Source organism: Phoenix dactylifera, chromosome 9 (assembly GCF_051530095.1).
Source record: "Phoenix dactylifera cultivar Ajwa chromosome 9, Ajwa_hap1_PhDact_Kaust_v1.1, whole genome shotgun sequence".
NCBI lineage: Eukaryota > Viridiplantae > Streptophyta > Magnoliopsida > Arecales > Arecaceae > Phoenix > Phoenix dactylifera.
This window is the reverse complement of record NC_143198.1, coordinates 19,911,338-19,927,034: the sequence shown is the minus strand read 5'-3', so window position 1 is coordinate 19,927,034 and position 15,697 is coordinate 19,911,338. Positions and strand designations below refer to the sequence as shown.

The 15,697-nt window shown below is 43.2% G+C and overlaps 2 protein-coding genes across 4 annotated transcripts; one reads left to right on the top strand and one right to left on the bottom strand.

Annotated features, from left to right (window-relative positions):
• Positions 1 to 3,930: 3,930 nt before the first annotated feature.
• On the bottom strand, positions 3,931 to 15,375 carry LOC103719155 (nuclear transcription factor Y subunit C-2-like). Its single transcript, XM_017845724.5, has 2 exons — positions 15,186 to 15,375; positions 3,931 to 5,700 (listed from the first exon to the last, which is right to left on the bottom strand). Exons 1-2 carry the CDS (start codon positions 15,207 to 15,209, stop codon positions 4,984 to 4,986), a joined length of 741 nt encoding a protein of 246 aa, XP_017701213.3. The 5' UTR covers positions 15,210 to 15,375; the 3' UTR covers positions 3,931 to 4,983.
• Positions 7,782 to 11,919, top strand: LOC120110579 (uncharacterized). Of its 3 annotated transcripts, none has more exons than XM_089925373.1 (6): positions 7,782 to 8,189; positions 8,354 to 8,427; positions 8,558 to 10,300; positions 10,385 to 10,518; positions 10,607 to 10,682; positions 10,775 to 11,919. In XM_089925373.1, the coding sequence occupies exons 3-6, from the start codon at positions 8,560 to 8,562 to the stop codon at positions 11,797 to 11,799; spliced, it is 2,976 nt and encodes a 991-aa protein (XP_089781499.1). In that variant the 5' UTR covers positions 7,782 to 8,189; positions 8,354 to 8,427; positions 8,558 to 8,559; the 3' UTR covers positions 11,800 to 11,919. The 3 variants fall into 3 exon arrangements, with proteins under 3 accessions (XP_089781499.1, XP_089781498.1, XP_089781497.1); XM_089925372.1 differs by having other exon boundaries at positions 8,336 to 8,427; XM_089925371.1 differs by lacking the exons at positions 7,782 to 8,189; positions 8,354 to 8,427 and having other exon boundaries at positions 8,450 to 10,300.
• Positions 15,376 to 15,697: the final 322 nt, after the last annotated feature.

Below are 15,697 nucleotides of genomic sequence, written 5' to 3'. Positions count from 1 at the left end.
GAAAACCCAAGTCATCCCGGAACGAAGGCGCCCGACCAGGGAGCGCCGACCAGAATGCGCCAACCTCGCGGCGCTCGAGCTGAAGGCGCCCAACTGGGCAACTAGCTCGGCTCGGCACCCGGCCAGGTGCCGAGCCCCGAAATGCCTTGTTCAAATATTCGACTCCGGCCTGATTCCTTGAGGGAACCTGACCCTAGATATCCAACTCCACCGTACTCTGCTACCGTCGTCAAGCCATTAATACGCGTGGCCTCTGCAGGCCTCCAGTGCACTCAACCATTAATGAACGCGGCTCAAGATGATCTCCGGATCGCTCGACCATCAAAGCGTATGGCTTTCCCTGATCACCGGTTCACTCAACAATTAATGCGCTTGTTATCTACGGACCCCAGGCCCTCCACAGCGGGCGGTTGAACCACTCCACCAGGTCCGATCAACCACGACAATTCGCTGACTCCGGTCTGATCCGGTCTCATCCCCCACGACGCCATTAATGAACATGATCGTGCTCAATTATCACAAAGAGGACAATCTGCCCTGTCACATCACAGGTAACCCAACTCCCTCTATAAAAGGGGAATCCCTCCATTTGAGGGGGGGAGGAAAACTCTAACTTCTCACTGCTATCCCCACTCTTATATTGGCCCCCTCTGACTTAAGCATCGGAGGGCCGGCGCCGTAAAGCCCGGCCACCGGCTTTTTACAGGTCCTCAGGAGGACGCCACCAGCTGACGTACCGCCACCCACCGTTCCAACAGCAGGAGCTCCTCCTCCCTCAGCCGACGGTCGCCCCCGGGTCCAATTTCCAGCAACAAGCAAGATTTAAGATTGAAGATAAGCATAAGAGACACTCTTGAATTTTATTGCATTGTTTCTTACTTCATAGAAGGAAAGAACTATATTTCGAATGACCTTCTCACAGAACAACTGATAACAATTTGGATTACAACCACACAATGTTACTTGTATGTTTGTGTGCGTGTGAGAGAGAGAGAGTAGCATGAGTTCACTATTGCTGTGATTCAATTAACACCACCTCAGCTCCTCCTGATGATCCCTCTTGACTTCCCCCCCAGCTTCTACTACTGTATGTAATCAACCGGAGCTTGATCGAGATTGGGTCTAATAATGCTTGCATGTGCATTCTTAAGACCAAAAAGTCGGATGAAAAAAAAGAGGAGAGCTCTCCACTCTTGTTAATTTTTCTGGAGTTGAATTCTCTGGAACCACAAAAAATTTTAGAATAGAATTCCAACTTAGCATGTTTTGAGATTTTGAGGGGAGTTGCTCTTTTAAGAGCACAGTATTATAAAGATTGTAAACTATATCCGGGGCAAGTTGTTATCATTACCTGCCCACCAGCGCTGCCGGCAAGAGAAAAGAGTTGGCGTTCTTGCATGGGCTCCTAACGAGAGAAGCGAGATGCATACATGGCACTGCATGGGCTACGACGAAAGCCAAGGCCATGGGGTTGTCAACTTGTCTGCATTTAATGCTTTGGTGATGATGGGGGCCTAAGTGGAGAGAAAGATCAGTTCCCCTCTCCTTGCAAAGCTCCCCTGAGGCTGGGCCCAGCGGAGCAACGGAACTTTAATAGAGGTCTGCTCCTCGGCACCCAACAAAATGGGATCACCATATTGTGTGACTACGAACCATGGTTCTTAGGATTTAGAAACCATCCTCTGGTGACTGGTACGTTCCAATCAAGCTGCTTGTTTTTCAGGTGGGTTTGGAATGAAAATGCTTTGCGGCCCAACCCTCACAGCCAAAGAACTCCAGGACCACGTGTCACAAGAGAATTCGTCCTTGATTACCGTACGTATCTGGTCCATAGTCGCCGAAGCTAGAAAGGGTATCTGGTGTCTTCGTAATATGTAGGCCCAGTTTGGTTGCAGGACTGCTGCATTAGCGAATAGGATATTATCATTCAGACCTTTAATCCGCGGGACAATTAGGAGCAGCTCAATGCATTTGGAGGCCTAAGGCGAACTCAAAGGCCCAACGTAAATGCATTTAGGAGGCCTCAATGTATAAATAAGGAAAGAGATAATTTTTTTTTTAGGTAAGATGTATGTCCTAACATAAGTGCATCACGCCTCAATGCATTTATAGCTATAAAGATAAGTAGCATGTGAGGCCCCCAAATGCATTGAGGACGTTCATCTTGAAACTTACTATAATAAATGCATTTAGGGGCCGGAGCCTTAGGCGACCGTCTCAATCGTCTAAGGGTTGAGCCAGCTCTGAGGACAACCACTTTGTCTATTTTAGTTGTCCATGGGGACGAGCAAAATTAGAAGAACACAAAATAACACGGCTTGACCTGACCCATGGGATTTATCTTATTGGGGATGAGAGGCATCTACCCAGATAGCAATATAGGGTTACACTCGTGGATTGTTGACAGCCTCATAGATTACGGTACCCAAATCCAGAAGGCAAGACGTCAAAAGCAAATGGAATATATTGCATATCGGCTGGAATTAAGATCTTATCGGGTTGGTGGCAGAGGGGATGCGCTTTGGTTAAGTCCCTACACTGACGTGTGACAAGAGAATAAGTTGGCATCCAGTTGCAGGAAGATAGTTTAGACGGGTAGCATTAGGATCTAAAAGCCTTGAAAGAAAACCTGTGGTGGATTCTTGCTAGAAGAACGTGAAACTTGTTAAACCGTATGTCTTGTAGGATTAGGTGACAACGATTGTTTTTTCTTATCTTCTATGTTCAGGTAAGGATATTTTGCGTGCTAGTTCTTCACACTAAGCATTACTCCAATGCTGGCCGGCTTGGAGAGGGCTCTAAGAAGTGTGAAAGTACGAGAAAAAGGTTTCATTTGACCGCGTTCTGCACGTACTGCATCCACAAACCTCAATTTAGATTTAGAGCTACTTTGGATATTCCTACAAGAATCACATCTCTCAGCTTGCTCAACCCGCATCTTTTAAAACTTACCAAATCCCAGCCTGTGGATCTGTTGGTCTCCAGGAAGAAAAAACCTATGGAAGTTTTTTTCCACAATATTCTAGCTGGAAGGTGTTGAGTTGGTATGAGCCATGCTTAAATGGATAATTAAATTCACGAATCCAGCAGCCCCATCCTATTAGATTATTCAAATAGATTCGTAGACCTCTCCAATTCAATCTTGGTGCAGAGAGGATCCAAGCTCGAGCAAAAAGAAAACTATAAAAGAAATCCGAGCAAGAGGAGGCTGACCGCTAGTGCATGGCAATCCTATTCGACTAGGGTTGTACATGGATCAGATCAGTGAGTTGAGATTCTCTCCGGATCAGGAGCTGGACTGGAGAGATTTTATCCATCTATTGCAGGATGGCCATGAATAAGTAAGCTCGAGCTCTACCCCATGTACCATATCAAGCTCAATGCAACTCATGTATGTGACTAGGAGACCAAACCTCTCTAATTGGATCCCAAACTAGATAGAATACAAACCCCATGTTAGCTCTAGATCCAGCTTAACGTGGATCCGAGATGGACAATTTTGGGGTCTGAAGTTTGGCCCCAGTCCTGACCTAGCAACTGGAAGGATTGTCTCATTTTAGATCTTGGAGTTGGCTGACCCACCCTTGACCCATGAGTCTGAACTACGAGAACGTGACAGGTCCAGATCAGGTCAGGTATGGATATGATTCACAGCTACCCCATGCTTGAACAATTGATAAGCTAAAGTCCTTTTAATCCAAAATATTAAAAAAAGGAAAACAAAATAAAACGAGCATGAACTTCATAAAAAATTATTATTCAAGAAGGTTAAATGAAGTTCTTCCATTCTATTTTGTCGAAATGAAGGTCACCACCTCCTCACAAATTTGGTGTATTATTATTAGTCCCGCGCAATCTTATCAGCACAATCTGCCAATCATCCAAAATGTAAGAAGTAAACTAAGATGGTAGACAACACCCGGACCGTTTTAAAAAATCAGAGGCCAACTTTAAACCAAAACGATGCCCAAAGACATCAAGAACTCGCAAGCTCAAGGTTGCAATTATTCAAACAATCACTTCCCTCGAAAAAAAGGTGAGTTCATGACAATGTCAGACAATAAAATCTGTTCAATAATATAAGATGGGCATCAGAAAAATTATATTTTTTGATGGAAAAGGGAGGCAAACTGCCACCCTGACACCGCAAAGGTTATAACAATGGTGAGAAGTTTGTCTCATGCGAGCATGTGCAGCTATGCAAAGGAAGCACCTAACGAAGCTAACAAGTTGCCTTGTGTGAGATGAAATAATGGAGAACAATTAAAATGAAAACAACATGAATCAAAAGAACAGCAGCTCTCACAAGTGCTTGATGAAAAGAGCAAAACATAAGAAGACTGAATTATATTAAAAGGAAAACAAAACAGATGGTCCACATATCAAATGTAATAGAATTCTATCGAAAACCTCACTCCGATAAGATCCAATATTTGTGATCATGAAGGAAGATGGAAAGTTATAGCCCATTAAGGAAGCTAGAAATCATAAACTGTAGATGGAAACCTGTTCCAGAGAACAAGAACCCTCATTTCCAGATACATCTCTTCTTAAATGCACCTTTGTAATTGTTACTTTCAGCAGTGGATGTGAAAAATAGTTCGGTTGACAAGAATTTCCTATGGTAATTGCTGGGATCAATCTCAGTTTACCCATCACTGAAAAGCAAATTGTGGCAACCAGTCTGATGCCATATCAGTCATGTCCATCAGATGTAAGAAGAAATTTACAGCATTAGAAACGATATGCAATGTGAAGAAGATATGATTACTTATGCCATTGCAGCCTCCTATATGTACATTTGCATCTTACGCTTAGAAAACATTCCAGAAAAAAATCAAAGTGATCATAAATTTGTAAATTCGGCAAAGAAATAGTAAAAGAATACCTATACGAAATGCATGTTTCAAGAAGGCCATTGTTGATGAATACTGTAACTTAATGCTTCAGACATTCTCTGTTGTAACTCTTCCACTTCCCCTATCACAAATCCTCACTAGGCTGCTGCTCCTGATGTTGAGGCTGGTGCTGCTGAGGCATGTAAGATTGAGGCAGTTGGGCATACAGCAAGCCATGATCCACCTCGGGCTTATTCATGATCATTCCCAGACTCCTAACCTGAGCGGACACATAATAATATGAAAGAGAGTCATTAGCATTCATTTCCTCCTTGAGATCCTCTCTTGGCACAATATCCACCAAAAAATCAAAGATGTCTGTTCTTGTAATTGCCGCAGCAATGTCATTTTTATGCAGTGTTCTTCGCTTGTTCTCCTCAGTTTGAGCCCATGAGCGGTAAGTCAGCTCCAGGATGAACATCTCGCATGCCCTTGCAAACAGCATAGGGGCCTCTGCTGCTATCATCCTCACATCCTCATCTGCCTTCATGATCTTCTTAATCCTGGCCAATGGAAGGCTATGGTTCTTGAAATCTGTGGTTGCCCTGATCTCCTGATATTGACTTGCCCAAAACATCTGAAGTGTCTGGTCTAGTTGCTGCATCTGCTGCTGGTGGATCTGTTGATAAGAGAGTTGGTGCTGCGCTAGCTGCACCTGAGAAGCAGCAGATGTCAACTGGCTGGACGAGATTGGTACAGTACTGCCCATCATTTGGTTAGCTTGGTATGGCATGGCAAGATAGGGTATGTGGACTGCATCCATGACTGGTGGTTGCCCCTGCCCTGGATCATCCATCGTAACCTGTATATTTGTAAGCAATACATCCATAAAAAGGGTCCACCCTTCCTTTACAACAGAGATTTTTCAGGAGTCCACATTTCATTTTTTAGGAGTTAATTATAGAAAAAAAGATTTATTGTATATTCATTATTTAACCTGTAATTGCATTAAAAGTCATGTTGGAACTAGTATTTCAAAGACCAACAGAAAATTGACGTGTTTTGTGAAAGAGGTATGCTAAAATAGATTCTAGCATTGAGCAAACTAAAAGTAATGGTTTGCAGTTTCCTCATGCAAATCATGCTTCCGGCTTCAGGGGTTAGAGGACTCATTTGGATAGCTAATGAATACCAGCTTACTATGGTTGCATTTTATGAATAATCAAAAGTGAACATTACTAAGCAATTCTAAAGTTGTGGATCCCAAATGCTGGAAGTAAGAAAAAAAACAGAACACTAATCCGAATTCATTGGTGATCAGCTTCAGAACCTAAAACAATGTGCATTATAGTTGCATACAGCTAACATGTTCTATCAGTAGACAACATCACATTCCTTGAATGAGCACATGAAGAAAGACTATAAACTCAGATGTACATGTTCAATTACAGATGAGTAGGAACACTCATACTATCAGTGTGTTGTCTGGCATGTCTAACATAAAAGACTTTCTTTCACATTTATGGAGAGCCAAAAGACTGCAGACAACTACTAGTTAATTTGTCACTTTGTGTCAGCAATTGATATATCACAAATATAAACAACTGCTAAAGCAAAAAATACATAGAATTTCTCCTGACCCTTATTGGATGATACCACATTGAATTAGTAAATTGACATTTAGTGTAGCTTAAAATCTCTGTTAGAAAAGCAAAAACCTTCAACTCCGTAACCATGTTCTTTGCCGTGACACCCTTGCTGGTATTCAATCTTTCATGCTAATCACAAAAGCAGAATTAGATTGTACCTTTTCCTCATCCTAAGAACACCACATCAAATTCCAAAGATGACCAAAAAAATTCCATAGAGAGCTATATCCAATACCAGTAACCTTCAACTTGATAAACACTCTTTGTTAAATTACCTTGTTTGTATTCAATTTCTTAAATTTGCTAAACATCACACCGGTTCTATTCATGTTAAGAAATTATTAAGAGTGTGAAGCCTTTAGTACTAATAGTTATTCTGATTCGACAACTCTCCCTCGTAGTTTATTATATCAATCATTTCCTCTCTAAAAGCCATAATTTTAGGTCTACAAACGTCAACACATAACCCATGATAAACTCTGAATTTAGTGATAGTATTATTACCAAAGTCTGTCGTTCCGCTCTGTACCGCCTGGTACGAAGCGTACCGTACAGCTTAGTACGGAGCGTACTGTACCGTACCATACCGGAAGAAAACTAGTACGATACGCCCTTTCAAGTTGGTACAAGCCTCATACCGCTCCGTACCGAGGCGTACCAAGATGCGTACCAGGCTGTATCGAGGCATATCGAGATGAAAATTGAGAAAATGGGTAAGAGAGCTATTTTGTTATAAAGGTGTACCGTATCGTACCGTACCGAACCGATAAGGCACCACATATGAAGTAAATATAGGAGTGTATCAATATAATTAACTAAAAATATGAAACTTGATTTTGATAAGATCATAGCCATCCATCCCTTGTCCAAATCCTGCTTGTGTGTTGCCATAGATGTGTTAAGCTGAATAGTAATGTGCACTGCAAGGAAAGCCGTACCGGTCCGTACCGGCCGGTACGGGCCGGTACGAACCGGTCCGGTGCTTGACCGGTACCGGAGAGCGATGAAAACCGGTATATCCGGTTTTCATCTGTGTACCGGCCGGTACGGACCCCGTACCGGCCGGTACGGGACTCGTACCGGTGCGAACCGGCCGGTTCGCACCGGTACGGGTGGTTTTTTTTTTTTTTTTTACGAAACCACAGCTTCGCGCTGTGGTTTCAAAAACCACGCGCCGCGCGTGGTTTTAGGGAGAAGTGGCCCACGGGGCCACTTCTTTCAATTTTTTTTTTTTTTTTCGGGGAACCACAGCGAGGCGCTGTGGTTCCCAAAACCACCGCGGTGCGTGGTTTCAAAAACCACGCGCCGCGCGTGGTTTTGTGAAGGAAGTGGCCAACCGGCCACTTCTTTCAATGAAAAAAAAAAAATAAAAAATTGCTGTGGCCGACAGGCCACAGCTTTCTCCCTTTTTTTAATAGGAAAAGGAGTGGCCGGAGGCCACTCCTTCCCATTAAAAACCAAGAAGCGGCCGACCGGCCACTTCTTTCCGTACGAATTTAACATTACTAAGCTGGGATTTTCTGTTAATCTGGGATTAACTTAAGCCTCTCGTTCGGTTATAAAAACCGAACGAGGCTCACTTCTTTCCCAAACAATTTGAGGTTGAGACTTGAGAGGTTCTAGTTAAGGTGCGGAGACGGAAAGATTTGAGAGATAGCGAGGAGGAGGTCCTGCCCAAAAAATCCAGCGGAGACTATTTAAGGTGCGGTTTTTTTATCCTATATTATTTCATTAATTTTGTTAATAATTTATTTAAAAAAAATAGTTTATAAATTACTTAAATAATAAGATAATGCAAAAATTTACTTTATTAGCTTAATTTTTTGATAAGTTGTCCTTTTATGATAGAAATGGGTTCTATTTAAGGTGCGGAGACGGAAAGATTTGAGAGATAGCGAGGAGGAGGTCCTGCCCAAAAAATCCAGCGGAGACTATTTAAGGTGCGGTTTTTTTATCCTATATTATTTCATTAATTTAAAAAAAATAGTTTATAAATTACTTAAATAATAAGATAATGCAAAAATTTACTTTATTAGCTTAATTTTTTGATAAGTTGTCCTTTTATGATAGAAATGGAGCCATCAAGAAAAACGAACCCTGCAAAGCGTGATATTGGCTGGTCTTATGGGCGAAGACTTGGAAGTGAGGGGCAACGACACCAGTTTCAATGCAAGTTTTGCGACAAGGTTTTCAAGGGAGGAGGGGTAACCAGGTTGAAGCAACACTTAGCCGGAAATTCCGGTGAGGTTGCTACGTGCCGAAATTGTCCTAACGAGATTCGTGTGCTGATGAGGCAGAATCTTGCTGAGGCCAAAGAAGCGAAGGAGGTGGCTTCCAAGAAGAGGGCGGAGGTCGATCGCCAAGCGGCAGAGCCACCTTCCTATCACTCTAGGGAGCCAGAGGAGGTCGAGGATCTAGATGAGGAGGAGGCAGATATTCAGGCGGCCATGCATGCAAGCCTGGATGATCAGTGGCAGCAGGAGGAGGTGGCCAGGCATAGAGCTCGATTTGGGCCCTCTGCATACGAGTCGGGCGGCGGTTCTCGAAGCACTAGACAAGATCCAGAGTTCTTGAGGACAACTTCAGTAAGGGAGGGCGTCGGCAAAGAACGTGGCCGGATTGCATCTATGCTGGGTGGTTTTGGTAGCCGAAAGAAGTCATCTAGAGGAGTTGCAGAAGGAGCGACAATTCATGATGTAGATCCGCATGCTCTCCCCAGTGGAGATTCAAGGCAGCAGAGGGTAGACACAATGTGGATGAAGGATAAGAAGAAAACTATGTGGCGAGCTATTGGATCCTGGTTTCACTTCAGCCACATCCCAGCGAATGTGGCAGACAATACATACTACAGGTCTGCCATTGCCGCCATACAAGCTGCCGGTCCCGGTGTAGCTCCTCCAGGCCCGAAGGATATATACGGTGAGCTTCTTGACAACAATAAGGAGGAGCTGGAGAATTGGATTGACTCCTACAAGAGCAAGTGGCCCATATATGGACTAACCATCATGTGCGATGGTTGGACCGGTCCGACCAGGCGAAGCATCATCAACTTCCTGACATACTGTGATGCTAAGACCTTCTTCCACAAGTCGATTGATGCTTCGGCTTCTGTGCACAACACCTCGTACATGCTGAAACTTATGGAGGATGTGATTGATCTGGTAGGAGAGGAGAATGTCGTGCAGGTCGTCACTGATAATGGGCCGCAATATAAGGCTGCCGGGCAAGTCTTGATGGAGCGGCGGCCACATATTTTCTGGACCCCATGTGCTGCACATTGTATCGATCTTATGTTGATGGACATTGGAAAGATCCGTAGGGTGCAACAAACGGTGGAGACAGCCCAACGCATTACGAGGTATATTTATAACCATAACTGGGTTCTTTCATTGATGAGAAAGTATGCAGGGGGAGAGATTCTGAGACCAGGAGTCACACGGTTTGCTACCAACTTCATCGCACTTGATAGCATACTCGAGAAGAGAGGAGCCTTACGTCAGATGTTTGCCAGTCCGGAGTGGTATGATAGTAGATATTCTTATGCCGGCTCTGAAGGGAGCAAGATAGAAGACTTGGTGACGAGACAACCATTCTGGCAGCGGGCTACTACAATAGTCAAGGCTATCAAACCATTATATGAAGTGCTGCGGGCCGTAGATAGCGAGATCTACCCCCAGATGGGATTTTTGTATCACATGATGGTCAAGGCAAAGGATCAGATTATGGAGGCAGATCCAGCACATGGCCGGTCATACATCAACATCATTGAGCAACGGTGGGGAGCGCAAATGGGTACGGAATTACATCTAGCAGGTAAACTAAGATATAATTATAGTGACAATTATAGTGATGGATATAATTATATAATTATGCTAAGATAGTCTCGTATATGTGCAGCATACTACCTAAACCCCCGGTTTCAGTACAGCATAGATGGAATTGGTATGGATGAAACACTTCTGGATGCTTTGCGTAATGTGATTTACAAGATGGAGGCAGATCCAGAAAAAGCGGCCCTATGTCTTGAAGAGGTAATTATGATTTAGTAATTACTAGCATGTGTAAGTATATCAGCATCTTCAATTATTAACATGGTTTTCTTATGCTTATTTTTCACAGAGCAAATTATTTAGAGAGGGCAGCTACAGTTTTGGCCAACGAGCGGCTGTCGTCAGCAAACACAATATGAATCCAGGTACGTGACACATCAGCAAAACATTCACCTGGTGTTACTTAGTTACTATTATGGAACTATCATATATGTAATCTTCATAAATATTTTTGCAGCTGAATGGTGGGTGCATTTTGGCGGATCCGCGAGAAATCTAAAGCGGATAGCTATCCGGATCCTCTCCCAAACAGTCTCCTCTAGTGGATGTGAGCGCAATTGGTCCACCTTCGCCCTTATCCACAGCAAACAAAGAAACCGTTTGACGCAAAAGCGCCTCAACGACCTTGTTTATGTGCATTACAATTTGCGGTTGAGGCTAAAGTGCATCCAGGAGGAAGTGGAGCTCAAGTATACAGATCCGATTTACGGGTCCTTCACCGCTGATGACGATGATCCACTACTCGGCTGGCTTGTAGGCCAGCAGCAGGAGCCCGAGCTTGACGAGCCAGGATCGCCTCCACGACCAGCTACCTTCATAGCCACCGAAGCTGGGGTCGATCCAGAGCAATGGGCTGAGCGCAATATTCCACGCACTCCCAGAGCTGATCAGCCGCAGGCACAGGGGAGCCAGACAGAGAGGGCCAGGAAAGGAAAACAAAGAATCCCAATGGAGAGTGTCGAGGAAGAGACTTGGACTAGTAGCGATGAAGGTTCTGGTGGTGATGGATCTTCTAGCCATGGAGGGAGCGGAGGACAGTATGGTACTCATGAGACACAGCCGGAGGGTGGTCTTTATTTCACCGGTGAGTCCCAATTTATGGGTGCTACACAGGATACGGACCACGGTCGACCACCTGATAGAGATCGTGAGGATATTATTGGATATAGAAGACGGGCTCCTCGAGGTCGTTCAGGAAGACAGGATACGACTGCAGATCCGAGGACATACGGATACGGATTCTATTATCCACAGCCTCAGCCTGACGAATACGGATATGGTGCATTGGATTTTGCTTCCGCCATATTTGGATGGGCCCCTACACAATCAGAGGACACCTCTCAGAGCCAGAGCGTGAGCGAGAGATCCGACAGTTCTTATAACCTGGCGCGTGTTCCTTCTGATTGGGTTGATTTGCCTCCTCCTGATTATACTTATGATCCAGATATCTACGAGAGCCATCGGCACTCGTCCCGATTTTAGATATCCTAGAGTACTTTAAATGTATGTATGTAAATGATTGTATCTTAATTCGAAGATATTTTATGTGTATGATTTTATCATTTCGAACGGGAGGAAAACGTAACATGCAATCATGCATCATATATGTTTCAAATTTCAACCCTAAATTTAAATATGAAAATATCAAAAATCATGAAAAAAGTAATAAAAAAACATCAATTTTCATTTAATTTAAGATCCAACAGAGACAACATTTAAAAAAAAAAAAAAAGTCTGACTCGTGGAGCCCGGCCGGTACCGTACCGGTCCGGACCGGTACGGTACCGGTCCGGCCGGCGACCGGTACGCCGGACCGGACCGGTACCGCGGACCTTGGTGCACTGCATGTTAGCATATGCTAAAAAGACCTCCCCAACAAACAGCTGCATGAAGGTGCAATTTTTGTCAAGAAACAGCCATAAACATGAGGGTGCCAACCTCGTACATGACTGATACCTTACATCATATTCAATTACAAGAAAGATTCTACAGTATCTCAGTTGGCCAAATTAATTTGCATAGAATCCAAAGCAGTGTTGGATCTTAACCCATTGCAATCATTAATTAGGATTGTAAGGTGTTGATAATGAAAAATCAGGATTGCTTTACTAGTCTAAATGCAATATTGATTACCAATATACACTGTCAAATGATAGTAGGGTTTTAAGTTCGCTTCCCAACTTCAGCACCTTAATGTGAAATATGTAAAAAACTCCTATCAATGATTAACAAGGATGGAAGAGACAATTGGCTTCCATTTTCCCCCCGTTTTTCCCCCTATGCCATCATGGTACATTTCTCTTCCCATTGAACACCAACCAATTTTGATCACCCTGCTTGTGATTGTTGATCTTTGGATCACAAGGTAGATATAAGATTTTCAAGATAAAAATAATGGAGGATATGGAAGGTGTTGGTTCTATAAACAAGTCTACTCAACATATATGTCAAAAAAAAGTAAAGAACATATGGTGCAAACTAAGGAATGCTAAACCGACCTAAACCAGGCAGTTTGGCCTATACCGAACCATATTGATGCTGGTATGAGACATTTTAGCCACTTAAGTTGGTTTGTTTATAAAACCCTCCCCACCTCGTTTATAAAACCCTCATTCATTTAAAGTGTTGAACCGATGCCTCTCTCACTCGCACTCTCTCTCGTGCGAGAGAGTTCAATGCCTCTCTCGCTCACACTCTCTCCCCTCTCTTCGACGACACCAATGCTTCTTTTTCATCTTGGGCGCCAGCCTCTCTCCACTCTTCGATGCTCGTGCCTCTCTCCTCTTTTCGACACCTCAGATTCTCCGATCCTCTGTGGTAGAGTGCTTGGAGGCTAAACCCCTCTCAGAGGCTAGGATTTCTTCTCCACCCATCACCAATAAGCTTCTCCCCTGTCACTTTCTCTTCCTCCCTCCCTCCGTCCCTCTCCCTCTCTCTCTCTTCCTCTCTCTCTCTCCTTCTCCCTTTTCCCTTCCTCTCTCTCTCCTTCTCCCTCTTCCCTTCCTCCCTCCATTCCTCCCTCCCTCCCTCCCTCCCTCTTCGACACCTCGGATTCTCCAATCCTCCATAGTTGAGTGTTCGAAGGCTAATCCCCTCTCAAAGGCTAGGATTTCTTCTCCACCCGTCACCAGTAAGCCTCCCCCTCTCTTTCTCTTCCTCCCTCTCCCTCCCTCTCCCTCTCTCGTCCCTCTTCCCCTTCCTCCCTCCCTCCCTTCCTCCCTCTCCTTCTCCCTCTCTCCCTCCCTCTTCCTGTTTTGACATGCCCCAACACAGCATGGTATGGTCCCTTACCATACTGAACCGATTGCTGGCTGGTATGAGCTCCGGTACTGGTACGATAGATCGTAGTGCAAACAATATCAAATCCTCTTACTTGTCCCTTTCGGTTTAAGTAGAAGTAGGGCAATTTGGAAACACCATGAATCTCCTAGAGGATAGCCAATTGGATGACATCCATGAAAGATCTCTTGACCTCATTAACTAGATTAAATAGAAAAACAGATGTTTTAGAACCTATTTGGTATCATTGCTTTTTTTCTTAATTTTCGTTTCTCTCCAAGTTGTGAAATATCACATAGGTAATAATATTGAAGATAGCATTTGCACCGAACTTCTGCTATTCATTCCTTTTATTTTCACTCTTCTCAAAAGCAATAAATCTTTGCTACTAAAGTATTTAAAGACTTTGGGCCTGTCCGATGTCACTTTTACTTCTTATTTACTATTTTAAAAATAAAATTACAGAAATTGAGATAAAACCATGTTTGGTGTTATTATTTTTATTTTGTATTTTTAAAAATTATTTTCACTATTTTTTTGAAAAAATAAAGTAAGAAATCTTTACTTTCAATATTTTCAAAAATAAAAACACTCACATTTTTCACCTACACATTGGTGTAACCTCTATTGCTAACGCCAATGAGGCAACCAATGCCGCCACCTCCACTACCATCACAGTCTTCATCATACCACAACCACCATTATCACCATCCCCATCACATAGCCACCACGCTTTCCACCACCGCCGCTACCACCTCCACACACCACCACCATCATTGTCATAGTCTCTGCCATATTATCGGTGCCCCCATGACCACCACCGCTCTTGTTGCCAACTCCATGATACTGGCTCCATCCTCGCCGCCAACACCACGGCACCTCCACTACCTCCTACCATCATCTTTGTTGCTATCATCGCTATATTTATGTTTTAAAAATAATTGATTGTATGAAATATATTTATTTTCTAAAAAAGTTGAAACAGAATATATATTTTTCTGTTTCTGAAAATAGCAACAAAAGAAGTCCGAAATTATGTACAAGAAATTACATAGAAGAGGAGAAAAATAATGAGTACACAGGGAAGGACAAAATAAAGTCAATGTGAGGCAAGGAATCAGCAAGAAGTGTAGTGGACCAAGGGTACTAGATTGTTCCAAAGCTTCAAATGGCAATCCATCAATTTTTGGGAGCACAAGAACACAAGATTCAAGAACATCATCTTTAATGGATAATCATATAGATTTTAATCTTTGTCCTTCGAATTGGCTACAATACATTACTTCAAGGAAATTGAAGAATTCCATTAGGGTTTAGATCTCACCTCTCGAAAAGACAATTACTCATGCAAATCAAGAAGGTTAATCAAACACCAGTCTCCCTATGCCGTAGATTAAACTTTTCAAGGCTATGAATAAGCAGAATAATCTTTCTCAATATTCCCAGATGATTGCAGCACATAACATAAATAAACAGGAAAGCAAGAGCAAAGAAAAAGAAATACAGAAAGACAAAGAAAAGCCATACGAATTGAGAAAAAGGAAAAAGAAAAAGGAAAATAAAAGGGAAAAAAAGTCAAAGACGAGTGCCTGCTGGTGGTCTCCTGTGGACATTGGACTCTTACTATGATGGCTTTGCGATCGCTGCTTCGTGGCGTCGGCCGAATCGTTTTTGGCGGAGGAGAGACGGGAAGGCCAGGAACGACGAGGACGACGGTTCGGCAGGCTGAAGTTGAGGATTTATAGGCTTCCAGCGTTTATCACGTAAAAGGTAAGGCTGCAAATGGGTTGGGTGGACCAGTAATCCGTCCCGACCCATTTAAATTCGACCCGACTTATTTTGGAGGATCTGTGGCACCGAGTTGGATTCTAAAATTAAACCTATTTCATTTTTTGAATCGGATCTGGGTTTACTAAATTTAGATCCGATTCAGCCTAACTCGATCTAACTCATTTGAAATTTGGATAGTTTTGGATTTTAAATCTTACGACCCGACCTAAATCTGTAAAATTATTTGAGCCCGCGGACTGCCTCCGGCGAAAGTGCAAACATGAGTTCTGAAGCCATGGTTGGTTGATCAGAATCGGACCTGAACCAAATC

Excerpts from the sequence above, each read along its gene's own strand:
- LOC103719155 (XM_017845724.5), bottom strand. The coding sequence starts at position 15,209 with ATGTCCACAGGAGACCACCAGCAG. Across the intron at positions 5,701-15,185 it reads CCACAGGAGACCACCAGCAG|GTTACGATGGATGATCCAGG; the intron begins GCACTCGTCTTT and ends ACAAATATACAG.
- LOC120110579 (XM_089925371.1), top strand. The coding sequence starts at position 8,551 with ATGATAGAAATGGAGCCATCAAGAAAAACGAACCCTGCAAAGCGTGAT. Across the intron at positions 10,519-10,606 it reads CGGCCCTATGTCTTGAAGAG|AGCAAATTATTTAGAGAGGG; the intron begins GTAATTATGATT and ends TATTTTTCACAG. Across the intron at positions 10,683-10,774 it reads CAAACACAATATGAATCCAG|CTGAATGGTGGGTGCATTTT; the intron begins GTACGTGACACA and ends ATATTTTTGCAG.